Source organism: Nicotiana tomentosiformis, chromosome 8, assembly GCF_000390325.3.
Source record: "Nicotiana tomentosiformis chromosome 8, ASM39032v3, whole genome shotgun sequence".
NCBI classification, from domain to species: Eukaryota; Viridiplantae; Streptophyta; class Magnoliopsida; order Solanales; family Solanaceae; genus Nicotiana; species Nicotiana tomentosiformis.
The window spans coordinates 114,405,443-114,427,962 of NC_090819.1; the positions used below are offsets into that span (position 1 = coordinate 114,405,443).

General features: G+C 38.0%; 1 protein-coding gene across 3 annotated transcripts; it reads left to right on the forward strand.

The window, feature by feature from the left end:
- The first annotated feature begins 210 nt into the window (after nt 1-210).
- On the forward strand, nt 211-21,541 carry LOC104108261 (uncharacterized). Of its 3 annotated transcripts, none has more exons than XM_009617253.4 (23): nt 211-524; nt 1,271-2,429; nt 6,095-6,210; nt 7,106-7,314; nt 7,527-7,646; nt 7,866-7,994; nt 8,089-8,214; nt 8,556-8,611; nt 8,706-8,805; nt 9,911-10,028; nt 10,190-10,399; nt 11,600-11,924; nt 13,741-13,834; nt 14,560-14,668; nt 14,795-15,063; nt 15,174-15,298; nt 15,560-15,794; nt 16,328-16,516; nt 16,610-16,893; nt 17,390-17,597; nt 17,672-17,911; nt 20,621-20,706; nt 21,042-21,541. In XM_009617253.4, exons 2-23 carry the CDS (start codon nt 1,582-1,584, stop codon nt 21,199-21,201), a joined length of 4,356 nt encoding a protein of 1,451 aa, XP_009615548.1. In that variant the 5' UTR covers nt 211-524; nt 1,271-1,581; the 3' UTR covers nt 21,202-21,541. The 3 variants fall into 3 exon arrangements, with proteins under 3 accessions (XP_009615548.1, XP_018630333.1, XP_009615555.1); XM_018774817.3 differs by lacking the exon at nt 211-524 and adding an exon at nt 595-708; XM_009617260.4 differs by lacking the exon at nt 211-524 and adding an exon at nt 775-919.
- Nucleotides 21,542-22,520: the final 979 nt, after the last annotated feature.

The window sequence follows — 22,520 nt, forward strand, 5'->3', positions numbered from 1 at the left end:
CACTACCCTCATTTTTTTTTTCTTTCAATCCGCTATGTAATTTTTATAAAAAAGAAACTGTAGAGTGAAAATGGTAAACTGGGGCTAGTGCTTAGCTGTTAAGGTAGCAAAGAAATGGCATTTCCGGAGTTTAAGGCAAAAGGAAAGGTGAAATTCGTAACGGTGAGAGTGGATCTCAACGGGAGTCCAGCTCACACTCAAAACTCACTCTCTCTCTCTCACACATACACACACAGTGACTCTCTTTCTCTCTCTTTGGGACACTTCACTTCACTTTCACTGCTCCCAAACAAACAAAACAAGCAGCCATCAACATCAACTCCACCATCATCCACCATTACCACCTTCACAGCTAAAAGCTAAACTTTCAAACCAAAAAATAATTGGAATTGAAAAACGCCAGTGAAAGCTACTTATACACTACTTTTGCTTTACTTTACTGATATTTTTTTCATTCACAGATTGTCCAAAAATAGTTGCATCATTTCAATTGTGGAAATTTCTCCTGAATTTTCCCTTCTTTGGTTAGTCTTAACCTTCCTTTTTCTTAATCCTTTTTGAACTTGTTTAGTCATTAGTATATATAAATGTGTTGTATACAGTTGATGTTTCACCTCCTTTTTTTTTGTGATCAATTTGTTTTTTGAGTGTATCTTAGTGAATTGAGGGTTTAAATTGGGTTTATAGTATTTAAATAGTGATCTGCAGGTGGGTTTTCTTTGATTCTGTATTGAAAATGATTGTATGAATGTTGTCAGTAGATGTGGGACTATGTAGTGTAGTGTGTGAGGATTCTGTGTGTACATTGCAGAAAGAATTGAATTTTCACTTTGATCGTCAGCACTATTTATTGAATCTTGCATATATAAGATATAGAGGCAGCAGCTTTACTGTTGATTTCCGACTGAATCTTCAAGAGGTGCTTTTCAATTTGTTTTGGATTGATGTTTAGCTGTTGGCGTTCTAAGATGCATAGTCAATTATCGTCTTTTTTGCTGCTGATTGTTTGAGTAGTTTTTTCCTGGTTGAGGAGAAACAAGTATCATTGATAAATGTTGATGTTAGAAACAAATATCATTATTACCACGACTTCACAATACAAATGGTAGTCTTTAAAGCAGAGTACACGATAATTATTGTGCAATTTGGTTTACCCTCGAAGTATGAAATGTCAGTTAGTTTAGTTACTTTCAGTTTGTAATTGTAGACTTTCTGATTATTCTCCCTTTGGTCAAGAGTAATTGCAACACGTTGTGATTTGGAAATGCAGGACATCAGGGGCTTCTGTACTTTTTCTCAGGGCGGAGGTACTAAAGATTACTCCTGTTTTGGGCCAAAAGAGAGAATTGAACAGATAAACAGCATTTGTGGAGATAGTGTATTTACATTGTTGGCATTGACTTTACTGTGCTCGTGAGCTGAAACTCTCTTTTGTGCTGAAAGGAAGCAAATTGGATGAGATAAAAACTGATAGAGACGAGTGAGCTTGTGTATTGTCTGCATTTCTCGCTTTACCAACACAACTGTTCTGAGTCCAATCTCATGCTTTGAGATTATAAGTCTATTTTGCCTTGGGCGGTGATGCGTCCAATGCTAAAGAAATGCTTTCTCAACTGGTGCATTTTATCTTGTCAGCTCTTCATAATTGTGCTTTCCGTTGGTTTAGGGGAGTATAGAGGTGAGCCTGTTGCACGTGAGAAGCGAATAGATCATTATTCTGGATCACCTCTGATTCATTTGTCCGAAATCAATATCACCTCCTGTTATCAAGAATCAAGAACTCAAGTTTTGACTAACAATTCAGTCTCTTGTGAGGACCTTGAAGGAGTTGGATCATTTGATACCACTTGCTTGCTGAATTCAAACCTGTACATAAATTCTGACTTGTATGTGTTAGGTACTGGGAACTTGGAGATACTTCCTCAGGTTTCTATTTACTGTCCGATAGAAGGCTGCATTATAAGTTTCAATTTGTCTGGCAATGTTAAAGTTGGGCAAGATGCAACTGTGGTAGCTGGTTCTGTTATTTTTTCTGCTCTTAGTCTGACGTTGGGACACAATTCTTCTATAAATACTACTTCATTGGGAGGAGCACCACCTTCTCAGACTAGTGGGACGCCAGTTGGGTATGATGGCGCTGGTGGAGGGCATGGTGGACGAGGTGCATCCTGCCTTAAAACTAACAAGACAAATAATTGGGGTGGTGACGTTTACGCTTGGTCTTCTCTGTCAAAGCCATGGTCTTATGGAAGCAAGGGTGGTGGCACCTCTCGTGAACACAAGTTTGGAGGAAGTGGGGGAGGACGTGTTTATCTTGATATGAAAGATCTCCTTTATATAAATGGATCCATACACGCAGACGGGGGAGATGGAGGATCAAATGGTGGTGGGGGTTCCGGTGGAAGCATTTCTATTCATGCTCAAAAGCTGTGAGTAACTTTCTGCTTGGACTTGCAGTATAAATCGGCACTTGTTTGTTTCCTTAGTACTGCGTCTAAAACTTACTTCTATAACTTTTCTCAAGCATTCGAACATTCAAAGCCTATGCATAACCATATAGTCTGGATATTGAATTTGAGGCTGCAAATTACAGAAAAGTATGCATTAATAGTTACCATCTCTCTTCTTAATTTTTAAAATGTGATGGCAATATATTTGTTCTTAAGGTTATTGTTTTTAGCTGCTTGTGCATTGTATGTCTGCTAACTCACAATTTTTGCAGACATTAAATGCTTGTGCATTAAGCTTCTCATCTTTCTACTGGATCTGCTCTACTATGCTCTATACCGTAGCCTAGGTGCTGTTACGAAAATACACCTTGGACCTAACACAACCGAAAAAACTAGCTAATGAGGTGATGATGGTGCAAGTCCATATCAGTTGTCGCATATTCGTTCAACCAACTTAGAACACTTTAACACACTCCGTATGCCTAGGGCTGGACAGTTGGAACATGAACCTTGCTATGGTACCATGTAATAAGTTCTCTTGAACTTAAAGTCCCTCCAATGAAGGATCATAATCTACAATGAGTACGACTAAAACAAGCTAATTATAAGTTATAACCGGTTCTTTAATACAACATATCAAATCGAGTGGCTCCATTCGCAACTATGTGGCTCAGATCCTCCAAGAATGCTGCCGCACCCGTGGCTGATCCTCCAAAAATGAATAACATTAGGAGGATCCGAGACCCCTCTCCTCCCCCCGGGGGTGGGGAGACATTTTTGAAGGATCTGAGCAACATAGATTGACAACTCTATTGACTCAGAATCCAGTGGTGATCACTCTCCTTGTGCACAGAAAGTGGAAGATTCTTCGGACATACTTGAACCCTATCGCTTGAAAAATGAAATCATGTTATAAAGAAAAAATGTACTTAACCTTCCAATGTATGCTTGAGTATATAATGATTGATGAGGAAAAATAATAAAAGCATCTATTGGGCAGTAAACAACTTTCAGTTGTGAATAATTCCTTGAGGTTTTGGTAGTTAGTATAGCTGCTTCAAACAAAAAATAACAGAATCTGTTCGAGTCCATAAGAAGTTAGTATCTGGTTCAGGGTTGTGGCTGAAGTATCTCACCTATTCCCTGAAGATAGGAAGATAAATGGTTGAGTGATAGGGTTGGTCAAGACATTAAAGTTAGTTAAGAGTATTATTCAAAAAAAGAAAATTGGTTGTGTTAAAGGTGCAATAGCTGTTGGTCTAAAAAGTTGAAGGGTACCTCGTCTTTGGTCCATTGAATGTGCTTCTATTCGGCGCCACAATCAGAGTGTGCTATGATAAAAAAGTCAATTTTGAAGCTTGAGCTCATCTTAGCAAGAAAAAGATTCAGATGCAGGTTTTAATGAAACCACTTCCCAAAACTGAAATCGAGTGCGTGTTGGCAAATTCTCCTTCCTTAAAGACCAAAATTCTTCTTCTGCAGAACATGAGGATGAAGTCATCTATCAGGACTTAGATTGTAAGACGTGAGAATCAGGAAAAAAACCTTCTGTTGCTGGAGGTCAATCATGTATTCACTTTGTCATTGGGTGCCCAAGCTACGTGAAGCAGTATGTAGTTTCGGAGTAACATTGGAAGCTGAAGCATCAGTCTGAATATTTTCTCTCCCAGGCTTAGCAATTTCTGTAGTGTCTATTAATTCTGTCGTTGGAAACGGTCAGACTTACAGCTAGTCTTGCTTTGCAGGGCCGAGAAAAAGCTATTTCAGTTTCCAACACAGTGTTCTCCTTAATTGTTTGAAGTAATATGAACAATATGACTTTTAGAAAATGGAGGATACATGAGTTGGTGCAAATGCTTTATAGCATAAACTATGATAAGGTAAGCAATTTTATTAAATATGGCACCGCATAGATGCTTATGGGTACGACAATCAGTGTGTATATCCCATTACTAAATTAGGCGGCATACTGACATCCCTTTGGTATAAATGAAGGGAACTAGCAAAAACTAAATACTCTAAATGACTTTAAAACACTTTAAGTTTCGGGCAGGAATAAGAACTCCTTGAAACCATCTTTGGTTCCTCTTCGTCAACAAGTCCACAAGATAAAGCCATAAATGGTTATTATGTCTTCTTAATGGACTTATTGTCTTCCTTCCATGCCAACTTATAAAATCAGGCCTGAGTCTCTTTGACATTGGCACTTCATCTAAATAAATTCAGGAACAAAAGTCCTACACTTCCTTAGCTGTTGCACAATGTAAGATCAAAATTATTGGTGTCTTCCATATCCTTTTCGCTCATGTATCACCTTTACTGAATCTGTTTTTCCTCAAACTATCCTGTGTAAGGCAGGATCCATGCAGTGCTATTCCATCCAAAACAGAAATCTCTGTGAATTTCTCTTCATTCCAAAGCAATTTTCATGCAAATGCACAGCCAGTATTAGAACCCCCTGAACTCCTCATAATATTGTATTCATATTGCAAGTTTCCTTACTTATGTTCTGGGATGTTTGTTCTTTCTTGAATTTTTTATCTGGTTACAGTGATCAGCTGTTCATTAAGGTTGTCTGCTGGTTAAAGTATTGAATCTCTGAATCCCCTCATCAAGAAATTAAGAATCTTAGGGGTCGTTGGTTACCGGGATAAGAATATTAATCCTGGTATAAAATTTGGGTTTATAGTTATCACATGTTTGGTTGTGGGTATTAGCTAATACTGGTATAAATTTTATACCAAAATGGTGGTATTGGTTATCTGTTTGGTGATACTCCTTCTCCTCCTCCTCCGTGGTGGTGGTGGTGGTATTAGCTATCCCATACATGAGTTGGGATGGGTAATCCCATGGGATATCTCATAACTGAACCAAACGACCCCTTAATTTATTTTATATTGGCCACATTTATTTACCAAATTGAGACATCAACATTCTCCCTCTCGTGTACATGAGAATATCTTGATGTGCAGTGGAAGTGAGGCTTGAAAACAAGAATTGTGCTTGCTCTACTGTCATATTAAAATGTGGAAATTTGGGGACGTAAAAGTCTAAGCTGTTAGATAGACGCATTATTTAATTTAATTAGGTATGTAACTAACTTAGATAGACGTATGTAACAATGTTCTTTCACAGATTCACTGTCATATTAAAAGGGTACTTCTCTTTTCTCTTTTCACCAAGATGATGGTATCTAGTAAAACTTTTCTAGTTAACCCCATCTTACATCTGATTTTGCACAGTCAATTTGCAAGTTATTTTAATCATCGCATAACCTTTCTCATCTCCCATTCAGCCTTTTCATTTATTTCATATCTTCTCCTTATGATGCATAAAGTACTGATAGCTAATAATTGCATCAGAGATTCGTGTGTACTCAATTTTCGGCATTGTTAGTTTGTTACTTTAGCATCTGTCGTTTTCCCCCTGTTTTTCTTGCTTAGACTATGATTAGTTGTTCCCAATTGTCACTTTGTTTGTTTTTTAATTGGAGTCTGTAAGAACCTAAATATTGACCTATATAGCTGTAAACTTGGCTTGATTTCAGTCTTAAAGTGCTGCTTGTTTTCATTCTATTGTACAATTTGAATAGCTAGTAACGGTACTTGCCCTGTATCTAACTTCAATACTGGATACCTGGACAGGAAAGGATTTGGAGAAATAAGCGCAGCTGGTGGGAGCGGATGGGGTGGAGGCGGGGGTGGAAGAATCTCATTGAACTGTTACAGCAGACAAGAAGATGTAAAAGTTACCGTGCATGGTTTGTGTTGATCATACTTGTTTTTGGCACATTCTACTAATCTGCAATATTTTAACTGCTAAGCTTTTCAATCTTTTGTGGATAAATGGGTTCTCTATCTGATGCACGCTTTGCAATCTTATGTTGCTTTCTCCTACTCACAAGAATAGGATTCAGGCTTTCCAAACAAAAAGTGGGTCAAGAAAGGGAAAAGGTTTATAAATTAGGGTTCAGTGTCTTCTAACCAAGAGAGGGTTGCTCTAGTGGTGAGCACCCTCCACTTCCAACCAAGAGGTTGTGAGTTCGAGTCACCCCAAGAGCAAGGTGGGGAGTTCTTGGAGGGTTACAGCCGAGGGTCTATTGGAAACAGCCTCTCTACCCCAGGGTAGGGGTAAGGTCTGCGTACACACTACCCTCCCCAGACCCCACTAGTGGGATTATACTGTGTTGTTGTTGAACTTAATGGAACTTAAGTTCGGCGGAATACCTTGACAACCTATAGACCCTCTGACCTATTAATTTGTGGGTAGCTTGAGAAGAACTGTGGGAATTCCAGAAGTACCTAAACTGTTCAGAAAAATAGCATGGGTCCTGCTGCGACGCCCAATGGAAGTGAGAAATAAAAAAACTGTTTTTCCATATTTCAAAGGTCCATTGCAGTTCCCGCCATACTTTTATACGAGTCTCAGTCCACAACCTACATTGGCAATGCTGAATGGACGAAATCTCTCACCCCCTATGTTAATATGATCTTGAACCTGTTGAGTGGGTGTGAGGGAATTTTTAAGTTTAATGGAGAAAAATGGATATTATTCCCACTGACAGTAAAGTTACCCTTGTCCTAGTGTTTAATGCCTCTTGTCCACTTTTGTGATGTCTCTTTAAGCTAAATAATCTATATTTGGTCGTTTGGCAGGTGGCTGGAGTGTTGGTTGTCCTCAGAATGCCGGGGCCGCAGGTACTTTCTATGACGCATACGTACTGAGTTTACGGGTGGACAATGACAATATAACAACAGAAACAGAAACTCCTCTGCTGGATTTTTCTACTTCCCCTCTCTGGACAAATGTTTACGTCGAGAACAATGCTAAAGTTTTAGTCCCTCTACTTTGGTCACGAGTTCAGGTCTGTATCTTGTTCTTCCCAAGATTATCTATTATTTGTGTGTGATGGTGAAAAGTGGACTCGGATTTTCATGATTCTTCATATCCGATGACTTCCCAGAGTCACATCATTCTTGTTATATCACTAGTTACAAGTATTCTAATTTTCAAGCAAATGATTGTTTTTCTTTTGGTGAACAAAGTGTTAATTCTGTTCATAATTTCTTTAAAAAGGTGAGGGGCCAAATTAGTCTACTTTATGGAAGCAGCATCATCTTTGGGTTGTCTAATTATCCAGTCTCTGAGTTTGAGCTTGTAGCAGAGGAACTTCTAATGAGTGATTCAATAATAAAGGTAAAGCTTCATGAGAGGATCTTATATGCTCTCTAAAATTTCTTAGTTTCCCTTTTCTCTCGGTAGTCACTGGCTAGCAAGTTGTTGGACGAGTTTTGTGACCCCTCCTATTTAATTGATAATATTCTATTTCTTTTCTAAATAAATCTTATTGAGATACACAAGCTGTATTAACTGTCCTCCTCTCCCTGCTTCAAATCCAACAAAACTGTATTGAAGGTTTATGGTGCACTTAGAGTATCTGTGAAGATGTTACTCATGTTGCAATCTGAAATCCAAGTAGATGGTGGAGGAAGCACAGTTGTTACTACGTCTGTCCTTGAAGTCAGGAATCTTGTTGTTCTGAAGGTAATCATTAGAAGTCTACCTGATACATTGATACTGACATAGTTAGATTCCTGGTAAATTAACATAAACGCTTCCGTACATACCTCTTTTGCAGGGAAAGTCTGTTATCAGTTCAAATGCAAATTTGGCTTTATATGGTCAGGGACTACTAAGGTTGACTGGTGATGGTGATGCAATCATAGGCCAGAGGCTTTCCTTGTCACTATTCTATAATATTACGGTAAGATGTTGATATTTGAAACATCTTGTGCCAAAATCAAGAGGGAGTAAAAGATGAGAAAGGAGAATCTTCATAAAACATAAATAACATGGGTAAAACGGCATTTTTTTAAGACTTGGAGCTTGACAAAACATACCATCGTGGTGGAATTTTTGCAATTTCTTGTTCCAATTGGACTTTAGTATGAGAGAGCAAGTGCTTGTTTTCTCCAACATTTTCCTTGGATTTAATTGCCTTCTCAGTACTGTTGTTTCCCCTCAAGCTCTGAAGGCTTTCTATTTTTATTTTAATTTTGATTGTTATACTTCTGGGTAATTCTTTTATTATCATGTAACTGTTAGGTTGGCCCAGGATCTCTACTTCAAGCCCCCTTGGATGACAACAGAAGTAGAAGCAAGTATGATGTCTTACTTGCTCTGCTGTATTGTTTTGTGTGCAATTTATTTTTGTTGTTTCATTTATGGCATTTTAACCTCCTTGACTCCAAATAGGGTGACTGAATCTCTGTGCGACAGCACGAACTGTCCAATGGATTTGATTACTCCACCTGATGATTGTCATGTCAATTACACGCTATCCTTTTCGCTACAAGTAAGAGAAACTTATCTTGTACTTTGTCTACTGCCAATAATGCGTGTGGCTTAGATGTATGATTATACATTAAAAATGTATCTAAAAATGCATCTTTTTATTAATTCGAGATTCCCCCTTTTCTTGCATGATTGAGCTATGAAACGGAACAAAATTATCGAGAGGATTCAAGGTAGAGCTATGAAACGAAACAAAATTATCGAGAGGATTCACACTTCCTTTACTTCTTTAAAATATATTTCTTTTTGGATTATGTCAATATTTCATATTTTTTTCCCACCCAAGGGTGTGGCAATGAAGTGGGTAATAACCTCGGGGACCTTCAAATTCCAGAAGAGACAAAAAATAGCTAGGTAATTTCTTTCCATCTGCTTAAGCTTTGGTGGTTAGAGTTATTTAGTACTACCGAGGTGTGCACAAGCTGGACAGCACTATATATACACACACACACAGAGAGAGACACATACACACATATACAACAACACCAACTCAGTCCCGTACAAGTTGGGGTCGGCCATATGAATTCTCTTTCCCTTCATTTAACTCAACTCATATACACAAAAAAAAAGGGCACCCGGTGCACTAAGCTCCCGCTATGCGCGGGGTCCGGGGAAGGGCCGGACCACAAGGGTCTATCTTACGCAGCCTTACCCTGCATTTCTGCAAGAGGCTGTTTCCGCGGCTCGAACCCGTGACCTCTTGGTCACATGGCAGCAACTTTACCGGTTACACACATATATATTTAATATTTTTGTCGTTCTGGTATATCACACAGTTTTCATCTGTTACTCTGCTTGATAAAGCTAACAATGGTCAATTGGGATAGATGCCCTGTTTAGGCTCATAGAAATAGCCAGCTGAATTCTGTTATGCTTTTGCCCTCTTCGATTTCTTAGGCCCCTAAAAAAGATGCACATTTCTTGAGATTGATTGTTCATTTCCTTGTCTTAATATATTAATATTTAGGATTATAGAAAATGGGTTAAATGAATATCAGTGATGCTTTCACACTCCTTGATTTTTTCCTGTCCCTAGGAAATGAATATTAGTCATTTCCTTGTCTTGCTTGGGGCTAATTTTTCATTTCCTTGTCTGCTAATGGCAGATTTGTCGAGTGGAGGACATTCTTGTCACAGGCATCATCAGGGGTAGCATTATTCATGTTCACAGAGCCAGAACTGTCATTGTGGACAATGATGGTGCCATAACTGCCTCTGAATTAGGTCATGACGTTCAAGCATTATTGGCATTTGCCAGTGATTTTTCATTTTTCGGCTTTCTTTTTTCTTGGGCGCTTCTGATTATTTTGACTCTGCTCCTGTGCTGAGCCCTCGAGAGCAGGATAGAGGATTCTAAAATGTCTCATCTTATGGTTCACTTTCAGGTTGCAGTAAAGGTGTTGGCATGGGAAACTACTCAAATGGAGCAGGTGGTGGTGCTGGACATGGAGGAAGAGGTGGTTCGGGATTTTTCAATGGGAGGCTGAGTGAAGGTGGTCAAAGATACGGCAGTGCTGATCTTCCCTGCGAGTTGGGCAGTGGGAGTGAAGGTCCAGGCCAGTCCTATGGACCTGTTATTGGAGGGGGGATAATTGGTAACATATTTTACTTATTACTAAGCTTATCTTATGTTTTATGGACGCTGGTATATCAGCACATTCTTCTATATTTATTTTCATCAAATTAACAAATTCCTTTTTTGTTCACATCTTGGTTTCTGAACCACTAGTTTACTGTTTATCTGCTAGGTCATGTGCAGCGAAATTGAATTGTGATGCTTAGATAGTGGACTCCAGAATTCCTGCTTAATTGTTTTTGGGTTATAAGTGGTGCGGGTGGAGAGTAGGTTAGTAATTAGTTGTCACTTATCAGTAATCTATTTGAAGAACCCAATGTGGTGGAATGCGTCAAATATCTGGGTGAGATTGACGACTAAAATAGAATGCAATGAGAAATTAATGTATAGTTAAAAAATAGTTTTACTCCGCAAATCCCACATTATCCTTTGCAGATTAATGAGTATTAAGTACTCCTCCACTTGTCTTTTCTATGTTCAATCAAGAAAGTAAGTTCTTCGCATACTAGTGTTATGGGACTTTCAAGTTCTTTTTTAATGTATATGGGTTTCCATACTCGTTATGTGGTGTGGTTGGTGTCTGCCTTGGCTGATTATGCGATGTCTAAGATGGTGATTCTATAGAAGTCATCCCAGTGTCATACTCTGAATTTGGGGCTCTTAACAGTGAGACAATGTAGTCAGATTCCAGCATGAATCCTTCTTGGACTGTTTTCGAAGAATGGGTTCCCAATAATGCATTTCAACTTCTAATTGCTTTCTAATTTTGTATTTCAAGTTCAAATACAACAAACATTTGCTCGATTTGTTGTCTGCAGACTCTCACATCTCCTCTCTATCTGTTTTAGTTGCATAAAAAAAGCATGTAGACTTATTGTCCCAACAATAGATTAGATAGAAAAGAAAGGGTAAGAATGGACGGTTAATCCTCCATTCTAAGAGTAATTAGCAGTTCAGGTTACTACCTAATCAAGTTCTTGCCTAGGCTGGTTGATACTAGGGGGAATCACAGGGTTTAGCACCATTTTCTCTAGTAATCCCTGCAACTCACTTATATAATGTTGCCTAGTGTATGTTTTCTTTTTTAATAGTTTGTTAATGGAGACTAATAAAAAAGTAATAATGCACAAATGTGTATAAAGTTCTCAGAAATGACTGAGATGTGTATGGTCTGTTATTCACAAGCTTATTTTTTGAGTATTATTTTCGTCTTTGCCAGTGTTGGGATCCAGCCAGTGGCCTCTTTTCAGACTTGATGTTTACGGAACTATGAAGGCTGATGGTCAAAGTTGTTGTACCCCAAGCAGAAACAGTAATGGTACACTTGCTGGTGGAGTTGGTGGTGGTTCTGGAGGAACAATTCTACTTTTTCTTCAAGCTCTTGCCCTTATGGACAACTCAGCTTTATCAGTTGTTGGAGGCTGTGGTGGCCCACTGGGTGGAGGTGGTGGTGGTGGTGGCAGAGTTCATTTTCATTGGTCTAAGATAAACATGGGTGAGGAGTATGTCCCTCTTGCAACTGTAAATGGAACCATTGACCATAGGTAGGTTGTGTTCGTGGTACTTGTGCAATTTACAGTTCGTATTTCTTAAGTTCTTTAGTCTTCACGTGAATTATTTGCCGGATGTTCCCTTTCCTTAGCTTTTCCTTTTTCTTTTGAGTATGCATGCAGTATCTAGAGGTTTGATTAGAAATTCATTTTAAAAAAATTTCCTTTTTCTCCTTGAGACACTTCGTTTTAGTTGTGCTTTTGTTAAATATTCCTGGTTCCTTGTCCCATCAGAGGTACGTGAAGAAAAGGAACTGACATATCCTTTCATATCCTATAGAACAACTATTCTTTGATCTTGCAACTTTTACTAGTCTTCCTCTTGCAGGAACTGAGTTTCATAAATTTCATTAAGATTCTCGCCCTGCAACCAATAATTTCCGTAGATCCTTTTCACAGGCTTCATCCTTATTTAGTTCCCATCTTCGAATACTTTCAAATGACAAATGTGAGATGCTCATATTTTCCCGAGGCCTCTATTAAAGCTGCCTGAACCATCTGTAAAAATGAAAATCAGCAGATGTCGCTTGCAATAGTCCCACCGTCAAGTAAATTGCTTTAACATCCAACCAAGAGTTTCCTATTTATTGGCCAAGTTTCTGCTCATACACATTTGCCTGATAGTTGGTAGAGCTCTATGTTTGGTAGGGTGAAAAGAGGAGTGTCAGAGGGGTGGGATTAAATGTGGAGGATTATGTGTTATTCCCTTTATTGGTAAGTCATAAAACTGCAAAAGAGGAGCAAAGTAAAATTTGAGGGGTTGGTGTACCCCTCCAAGTCATCCTTTTCAATCCTTTCAAAATAAAATAAAATAATTGGAATGAGGAAATATCAATTTACTTACAGGTAGTATATCATCAGTACTTCACATTGAGAATTAAAACGTAAATCGTTTTATCATATTTTACAGAATTAGACCAGATATGTACTCTCTTAATTCAGCCTTCCCCTCCCCTTAGTTGGATTAAAATGTAGCCATCCAAATATTGTCATTAAGATAAATGCATTTGACATGCATTGTCAATATTCATGAGTTTGTCGATAAGTTGATCTCTTTGCAAGGTTGTACTTCAGAAATATAACGTGCTTGGTTTCTTGACTTGTAATTTTGTGGAATCATCTTGGTGCAGTATTAAAAATATAAATTTTTAACCTATAAAAATTGTAATGTTCTTCAATAAGTAGCATGATTTTGTCAAAAAAGCTATCTTAATGAATATAAGAGACGTGAGTCTTAAACCGGCCAAGAAAAGAGATGTGTCTTGAATATTGCTCCCTCTCCCACTTTATGTGACACGATTCAGAGTACGAGGATCAAACTATCTAGTTTTCGGTGTGAAGTTGGACATAGAATCTTCAAGTTTTTGAAGTAAAATTTATATATTTAGAAACTACGTAAAAGTACTATGAGTCACAATAATTAATAATCCAAATCATTCAAAAGGTAAATGAAAAAATTGCGGTCAAAGAAAATTCCTTCGATTCTCCAAATATTAACTGTGCCACATAAAGTGGGACAGAGGGAGTAATGCAACTCCTTTTTACAGTATACCTGACTACTCATTTTTCTAAAGGTGGAAGAAGTTGATAGTACCTGGTGATAGGTTTTTCTGGCTGTCCTGATCAGCCAAATGCTCTTTCCTGCTACAGCGTCCTCCAATTTTAACTGGTTTTTATATAATGTTATGATCAACCGATCAAAAGAAAAGTGATGTTATGATTTGAAAAGTTGCGTATGATAAGTTTGCAGATTTTGCTTCAGTAAATAGTCTTTTGGCATTAAACTGGTGTATTTCTCAATTTATTACAGTGGAGGTACCGGTGATGGTGGTGGTCTTCGTGGAGAGAAAGGCACAGTAACTGGAAGGAAGTGTCCTAAGGGCTTGTACGGTACATTCTGTACGGTAATTTTCATACTACACTGTTTTGTTATTGCTTTACCCTATATTTTTTAATCACTACCTTTTACCCTATCTGTTGCTTACTTACAAGTTTTACTCTTAAGAAATTAATTGATCGGTAGATGAACCAAGTGTAACCTGTTAGCCCATAAGTAAATACTGTGAGGAAGCGGCTGTTGCTCACCCGACACGATCATACGGTTACAATTCACCCAACACGATCATCCGGGGTGAACAAGAATTGGCGATCGGATGCGGGCGAAATTCCCGCCAAGAATTGTGCCTTACCCTATTATATTTCTCCTTAGGATATAGATCTTGTTTGGCCAGTGAAGAATGTTTTGGCATTACTCATGATTTTGAAGCGATTGACCGTGAATTTATGACTTGGCTTATAGTCCTTTTCGACCTTTCCTTTAAAATCCAAAGCCTTCGTCGATCTTCTCTCTTAAGTTCAGTTGATGAAGGCCCCTAATCTACAAAATGGTTCTCTCTGGACATGTTAGTGCCTTAAAGAAGTTGGAATCCTGCAGCTCGTAAAGTGTAGATTGGACCAAGTGCAACTGTGAAGTGTTATCAAAATTATTCAGCTTTATCTTACAGTTCTCAGTAGCAATCTGTTGTCATAATATTGTTGCTATTATTCCATTAGTATCCCCTATGAAAATTAGATATTTTCCATCTGGTCAATTGTGATTATATCTATCATCCCCATTAAATTTAATCAGGAATGCCCTACTGGAACATACAAAAATGCTGAAGGATCGGACCCTTCCCTGTGTATTCCCTGTTCCATGGAGCTCCTTCCTAGACGTGCTTATTTCATTCATAGGCGAGGTAATGGTGCTGTCTTCTTCAGTTTCTTTTTTTGAATGATTACTCTATGTGATGTTGCTTGCTTTCTCAAATCTTTTGAGAGTATGCTGTATTGAAGTCAATTAACGGGCTCAACTGCTGCTGCAGGAGGAGTAACTGAATCACCTTGCCCCTATAAATGTATCACTGATAAGTATAGGATGCCAAACTGCTATACACCTTTGGAGGAGCTCATATACACATTTGGAGGCCCATGGCCTTTTTCACTGTTGCTGTCGTGCATCGTTGTGCTGCTGGCTCTTTTATTAAGTACTTTGCGAATCAAACTAGTAGGATCAGGGAGTTCTTATAACACTTCAAATTCAATGGACCATCACAGTCATCACCATTTCCCTCATCTCCTATCCTTGTCCGAGGTACAAAACTCGGAGCATTTGTATGTTCTTTTATCTTTTGTCAAAATCTCAAAAGCTGTATGTTCGCTTGGTAATGTTCTTCATCTTCTAAATTTTTTTTTAATTTCAAGGTCCGAGGTGCTAGAACAGACGAAACTCAGAGTCATGTCCACAGGATGTATTTTATGGGCCCCAATACCTTCCGTGGACCCTGGCATCTTCCTTACTCACCCCCTGATGCCATTATTGAGATTGTGTAAGAAGTAATATCTACTTGATTCTGAATAATACTAAATTTGAAACTCGTATTAGGCCATATTCCCATTATAGGTATCAATCAATGATCACTCAACATACTTGGTATATCACTTGAACAGATACATATCTCTCTCGTAAGATGAACTTTATTATGAAGTTCTGAGAGTGTTTGACTTATTAGCGAGCCATATCAGTTAGGGAATACTCAATAGCTCCCCGTCACTAACTTCAGCATTTCTTTATTGACATGAAATTGCAGGTATGAAGATGCTTTTAACAGATTCATAGATGAGATCAATTCAGTTGCTGCATATGATTGGTGGGAGGGTTCAGTGCATAGCATACTTTCTGTCCTTGCATATCCTTGCGCATGGTCTTGGAAACAATGGCGGAGGAGAAGCAAAATTCATCGCCTTCAGGAGTATGTTAAGTCAGAATATGATCATTCTTGTTTACGGTCCTGCCGTTCACGTGCTTTATACAAAGGAATGAAGGTTTGTCTATTAACTCTATTTCTGTAGTAGCCTTTATTGTGATTATCTCAAGTTTGATGTGGTGGATTTTGGTTTTCTTTGCATTCTCTTTAAGAATGTTTTCTCGTGCTTCTCATGTCTCTGTGCGAAGTGTCAGATTCTTATTGCATCTTGTGCTTTGGACAAAATGCGAACTTTTCTTAGTTAGAGGTTAAGTCCCCCAAGCCCTCTAAATTTTTTTTAAAAAAGATAAGGAACGGGACGGGGTGGGGAGAGCATAATGGATATGGTAGATTTGAAGCATCCATTTGTTTGTGGCTTTAAACCTCCATCATGTTAATACTTTACAGGAAGTAGGTTGTAGGACTTCTTGGAGCATCTAATTCAGATAATCAAGTTTTAATTTTTCAAAGAACTTAGCATGAAATTAAGATCTGTTGATATAATACTTGTAGATGTGCTATGTCATGGAAACCTCAGTCCTCCCAATTTGGTGGACAGGATTTGCATTTTAGCTGCAAATTATGTTGCATGATTTAATGAGTGTGTTACAGGTTGGAGCAACACCTGACTTGATGGTTGCTTATATTGATTTCTTCCTCGGTGGTGATGAGAAACGTTTAGACATAGTAGCAAGTATACAGAAGAGATTTCCCATGTGCATTATCTTCGGTGGTGATGGAAGTTACATGTCACCATATAATCTTCACAGCGACACGTTATTGACAAATCTCCTTGCTCAGGTCTGTTGACATTCTTGTGCGTTGATTTTGTATTAGCAGTTGCCACAATCTGGTTTCTTGATTGTTAAGACAAAAGATCTTATTTGTTTCCAGCATGTACCTTCAACTGTTTGGAATCGGCTGGTAGCTGGTTTGAATGCCCAGCTGAGAACTGTGAGGCATGGGTCAATCCGCTCTGCGCTCCTACCTGTCTTGAATTGGGTTAGAAGTCATGGAAACCCCCAGCTTGAGTTTCATGGTGTTAAGATCGAGCTTGGGTGGTACCAAGCAACCGCTAGCGGGTACTACCAATTGGGTATTTTGGTGCTGGCTGGTGATCATTCTCTCTATGATCTCCCACAATCTGAAGTCTCAGAAAGCTGTGATGACTTCTCTAGGTAGTCTTGATGAGACCCTGAATATTGCTCTTTTTTTCCTGTTGATTACTGTAGAAGCTTCCTCTCTACTTAAATCTTTGCAACGCTCTTTCTGAAACTTCCTAAATTGTTCTAAATCTTTTGGATTTATATGTTCCCACCTTGAAGTTTCATGTAAGTGCTGTCTTAACTTAGACCATATGCTACCACTTGGAAAGCCTTGCAAACTTTGTTCTTGGGTGTGAAAGATGAATTAGATGATGCTGAAAGAATTTGGATAGCTGACTCTTGAAAGGAGATGGATCTGAGTAGTAAAGCGCCGAGCTTGTCTATAATTTGTTTTATTTTATAAAAAAGATGCTTCTGTGTGTACGCTCTGATTTATGCATTGTGCATTTGGCAAGGAATTTCTGGTTAGAGATGCTAGGCTTCTTCCGCTATCATACTAACAAATTTCAAAAGCATTGAAATGAAAGACTGACTTCTGTTATAATATCCTTGATTGTATGTCTTACAGGAACGTTGCAACAATAGTAAGGAGGAGTCTTAGGCAACCTCTAGAAAGCCAGCAATGTGCAAGTCATGCATTATCCCGCAAAAAGATTACTGGTGGAATGAATGGTGGTCTCATTAATGATACTACTGTGAAATCCCTGGATGTTAGAAGGGATTATCTCTTCCCATTTTCTTTGCTATTGCACAATACCCGCCCAGTTGGTCGTCAGGTACTGTGAAGTTATAAAATTTGAGAATTTGATTTAATCATTAATCTAACCTTGCATCTTATTACGTGTTTCAGGACACTGTACAGCTGCTGATCACTATCTTACTATTGGCAGATCTATTTGTTACCCTTCTTACTTTAGTTTTATTCTACTGGGTATCTCTTGGGACTTTTCTAGCTGTACTGCTTGTCCTTCCTCTATCTTTGCTTTCGCCTTTTCCAGCCGGTTTGAATGCCTTGTTCAGCAAAGGTCCAAAGAGAGCTAGTCTTGCTCGAGTATACGCACTATGGAATGCTACCTCATTGTCTAATGTTGTAAGTTTCTCTACGGATGCATTACACTTTGCATGCTTCATTATCAAATTTTGCATGGATCATCTGTAATTTAACTGAGATGTCATATAATGATACTATCTGGTGACATGATGATGTCATTCTACAATAGAACTGTTCTAGAACTTCTGGCGACAATCAACTTTGGGTGGGCAAAAACTTCTGGACCTAGACTTGAACTAAGTTAAACTTATTAAAGATGAGTCCCATTAAGTTTTGACAACACATAGTGAGATCAAAAAAGAGATGTAGATGCTATTTTTATTGATTGTTCATCAGTCACAGAGAAAAATCTACAAATCCTCTTACATCCTGACAAAGAGAAACCTCAACTATACTTGTAGATTAGACCTTTTTAAGTTACGGATGTCATGAAATGTATGTGTTGGAAAATCTTGTTGTCAAGTTTTAGAAGTACGTACTTCGGATAGGTCAGAATAGATGGCTGACCAAGTAACTTTCTATGTTATTTATATCAAGGAGACGGAAGATGCTGAACAAGTGGAGAGAGAGTGCCTTGGTTATGATATGTAAGAATAGATATTCTAATTGTCATGGTATTAAACTTTGTCAGTCATATGTGAGTACATTTAAATGGGAAAACTGACTATATTATGAACACAAAGACAATATAAGGGCGACAAAGAACTAGCTTGGTTTTTTACCTAGTGGTTGGAGGTTCGAGTTAGTAAGGGAGCAAAGTGTCACTATTGGGCTTCTTGTACACAATAACCCCAAAAAATCAAATCCAAAAGAGGGTACAAATAGCACCCATAGAGGATAAAACTAAATAAGGTTACTTGAGATAAGTTGATCATGTCCCTTATCGAAAAAGATAAGTCGATTGTGTCCCTTAACAAAAAAACATAAGTTGATCATGTTATTCGTAGCCTCCAATGGAAACTAGTCCTTAGGTGCAATACTACGACAACTGAAAGTGCTAACGAAATGAGGTAAACTCACACGAAGAGAGCTGTTGCGAAAAGCCTCTAGCTTAGCTTTAAGGATCAGTGCGTTACATGTACACTAGGTCCGGTATTTATTACGAGTGTTTTTAGTTTTTTTATAGACTTATATGTCTGTTTATGGTTAAGTGTAATTTAAGAACCTCTTGTTTTAATTAACACCTTATTTTTCTTAGAAGACGACTTATTTAGTATTGGTTAAAATAGACTAGAATAGGGCAGCCTGGTGCACTAAGCTCCCGCTATGTACGGGGTCCGGGGAAGGGCCAGACTACAAGGGTCTATTGTACGCAGTCTTACCCTGCATTTCTGCAAGAAGTTGTTTCCACGGCTCGAACCCGTGACCTCCTGGTCACATGGCAGTAACTTTACCAGTTACGCCAAGGCTCCCCTTGGCGTCTTGGCGTAAGGTCTGCGTACACACTACCCTCCCCAGACCCTACTTGTGGGATTTCACTGGGTTGTTGTTGTTGTTGTTGGTTAAAATAGACCAGAATAGAGTGGAATGGATAGAATTCACATAGCTGATTCCAACTAGTTTGTGTTTGAGATGTTGTTTATTGAATGATTGACTGAAAAAGAATGGTCAATTTTCCTGTCATTTGCTACTCAAATGGTTTCTTGGATTACCAAGATCGGAACTTCATAGTTATGTGAGTTAATTATCTATATATAGCATTTCCTCGTTTAAATAGACTGAAGAGCTTAATTTTGATACATTCACTGGAGTTGCCTCCATTAAGCGTCAAGAAAAAGGCAGGGGCGGACTTACATTCATGCAAGTGTGTAATCCGACACCGTGTTGCTTGAAATTTCCACTAAATTATATGTAATTAATGATTAAAAAGAGACAAGGATAAAACTATATTAGCGTGACGCTGCTGACCAAACAGCCAGTGGTCACATGATATCCTTGCCCTCTTAATGGTTCCAAGTTCAATTCTTAACAGATGCACCATCTTTTCTTTTATAACCTCAAACTGACACTAAGCAAAGCCCCAACTATTCAGCAAAGTTTATTCAGCGAAATTCAGAATTCAGAAAAATATGTATTAAATAAAACCATACAAATGTGGCTTAGTAAAGAGCATTTTAGAAAAAGTTAATAATAATAATATGAAAAATTGTTCGCTATATTTTTTTTCTTGTGATTCTCTTGTATCTTCGAAACCAATTACATTAATGTAGTTGATGTGTTTTATTAAGATGATCTTATTATAGTAAATTTTCATTAGTTCAGTTTTTAAAACTTCGACACTGGTTATCCAAAATGCTGCATACGCCGCTAGAAAAAGGTGACCTTGAATTCTAGTTTAAAGTTTAGAGAGGTTAAGAGCGCCAAACAAGATGTCTTTCGGAAGTCAATATCTGCTTTTCATGCTTTTCATCCTTATTCTCCCCCCCGGAAATTATAAGCTAGGAACTGAAAAGGCTTGTGAAGGCACATGTAAAAATGAAGTGAAAGAACAATGGTTTTCTGTTTCCATGTAAGAGGGGTAAAAAAACAATTTTTTTTCTTCTCGTTGAAACTTTATGAAGGTGTCCAATTCTAGAATGAGAAAAGTAGTTGAATCAAGAATGAAGTAATTTCGAACTTTGAGGATGAGTACACGTGATTTAGACCAAAATGATAGGCTGATTGTAGATGCTGACGCACAGGAGTCCCGGTGATTAGATCTGGAACTTATTTTACTTGTTTGACAGAATCTCTTTTGACTTACTGCAGGCTGTTGCTTTTATATGTGGTTTCATCCACTATGGAATTTCTGCATTGAAGCCCCCTGATGAGGCAAGCATGTGGGGTATGAAAAGGTGAGAATTTTGATATTACTATATCCAGCGCTTGTCTCACTCCTCACCTCATCCAGTCAATGCGTGGGAGATAAAAAAAAGTTGAATCTAAAGCGAGGGATATTTGTATCGTAGTTCCCAAACGAGAACCAGTGAGAGCTTATAAGAATGAAACTGCAGTTGTTTCATATAACATGGCTAAACATCAGTGTCTGAGGTGGAATAGTGGCAGAAAAACACTGCTGAAATCAATATATTCACTTACAGACCATTTTCAGCTATATTTATCAACTACAACGTCATTCTAAAACTAGTTAGCAAATGTATTAACAAGTTTGAGCGTTTTGTATTGTCAGGGAAGATGACAAATGGTGGCTTTTTCCTACGATCCTGCTGCTATTTAAGTCGGTTCAAGCTCGATTTGTTGATTGGCATATAGCAAATTTAGAAGTTCAAGATTTTTCTCTCTTCAGTCCGGATCCTGATACATTTTGGGCCTATGAAGCTGCTTCTTGACATGAAGAATATATTACTTTGGATAGGATGGAGAAATTGTGCAAATTTTTGGCATAGCACTTCTTGGAATTTTGACCTGTATATATGTCCAAATCAGTACAAAAGCATTGGTATACATGTGCAGTGTTCTTTGATGTAATTAGTGTTTGAAGAGAGCAAAGATGATAGATTTAGAAAGTGGATTTTTTCATTGAGTTTTTTCTCCTTGTAGAGGAGAATGTATAGGTGATTTACAGATAATTTTGAGATAGCACAGATGGATTAGGAGCAAGTATTTCTTTGTTTAACTTAATGTTACTCCTAAAAATAGTGAAGCGCAATGCAATTTTGTTCTCCTTAATTCTGCTTGTAAAATGGTGCAAATCTGATAAAAGATCTCTAAAATATCTCCTTTTGGGGGGAGTTTGGGGTGGGGGTGCTGATTCCTTTTATTTGGATAAGATTTAAGTTATGTACACAGTACATTGACAGTGAAAATATTTCTTACAAGGCATTACCATATTTTAGATTTGGTGAGATTAGATTGAACGCACTGACTTACCGTTGTTTCTTAATTTTCTTGTTTGATATCGTATGTGGATAGAACAGGATAATGGCCATTTTGCATAGCTCAGTAATTCAATTGGGGCATTTGCATCTATACTCAGTTTTTGGGTCACATTTTAACCTATACTTGCTTTGCAAAAAAAATTGCAAGCGTACTCACTTTTCGGGTAACTTCAGGCATACGGACCTGAAGTAGCAAAATTTTATGTCTGAAATTTGAACTTCAGAATTTTTTGCCTGAAGTGTAGCCTTATCAAAGCAAAACTTCATATATTTTTGCCTGAAGTTTGGCCTGACTTGCAAAGGCAATCACACAAACTTCAGTTCATAGTGTAAAGGAAAACTTCAGCTTCCCCTCACTTCATAGTGCAAACTTCAGACAAATTAGTCTGAAGTTCTTCAATTTGTAGTGCAAGCTTCAAGAACTTCAGTTCATAGTGCAAGGGAAAATTTCAGTTTCCCCTCACTTCATAGTACAAACTTCTGAAGTTCTTCAATTTGTAGTGCAAGCTTCAGGAACTTCAGTTCATAGTGCAAGGGCAAACTTCAGTTTCCCCTCACTTCATAGTGCAAACTTCAGACAAATTAGTCTGAAGTTCTTCAATTTGTAGTGCAAACTTCAGGACAAATTAACTTTTCAGTGTAACTAAGAGCTGGTTTGGCATCACATCGAGCTTTACCTCATGGGGAATTCTTCATGTTCTTTATACTAGATTTGGAACTTCTGTATATTCAGTATGAGATAAACACATAACAAGATGAACTTAGAATAT

Excerpts from the sequence above, each read along its gene's own strand:
- LOC104108261 (XM_009617253.4), top strand. The coding sequence starts at position 1,582 with ATGCGTCCAATGCTAAAGAAATGCTTTCTCAACTGGTGCATTTTATCT. Across the intron at positions 16,894-17,389 it reads AGCTGTGATGACTTCTCTAG|GAACGTTGCAACAATAGTAA; the intron begins GTAGTCTTGATG and ends TATGTCTTACAG. Across the intron at positions 17,598-17,671 it reads CCCGCCCAGTTGGTCGTCAG|GACACTGTACAGCTGCTGAT; the intron begins GTACTGTGAAGT and ends TACGTGTTTCAG.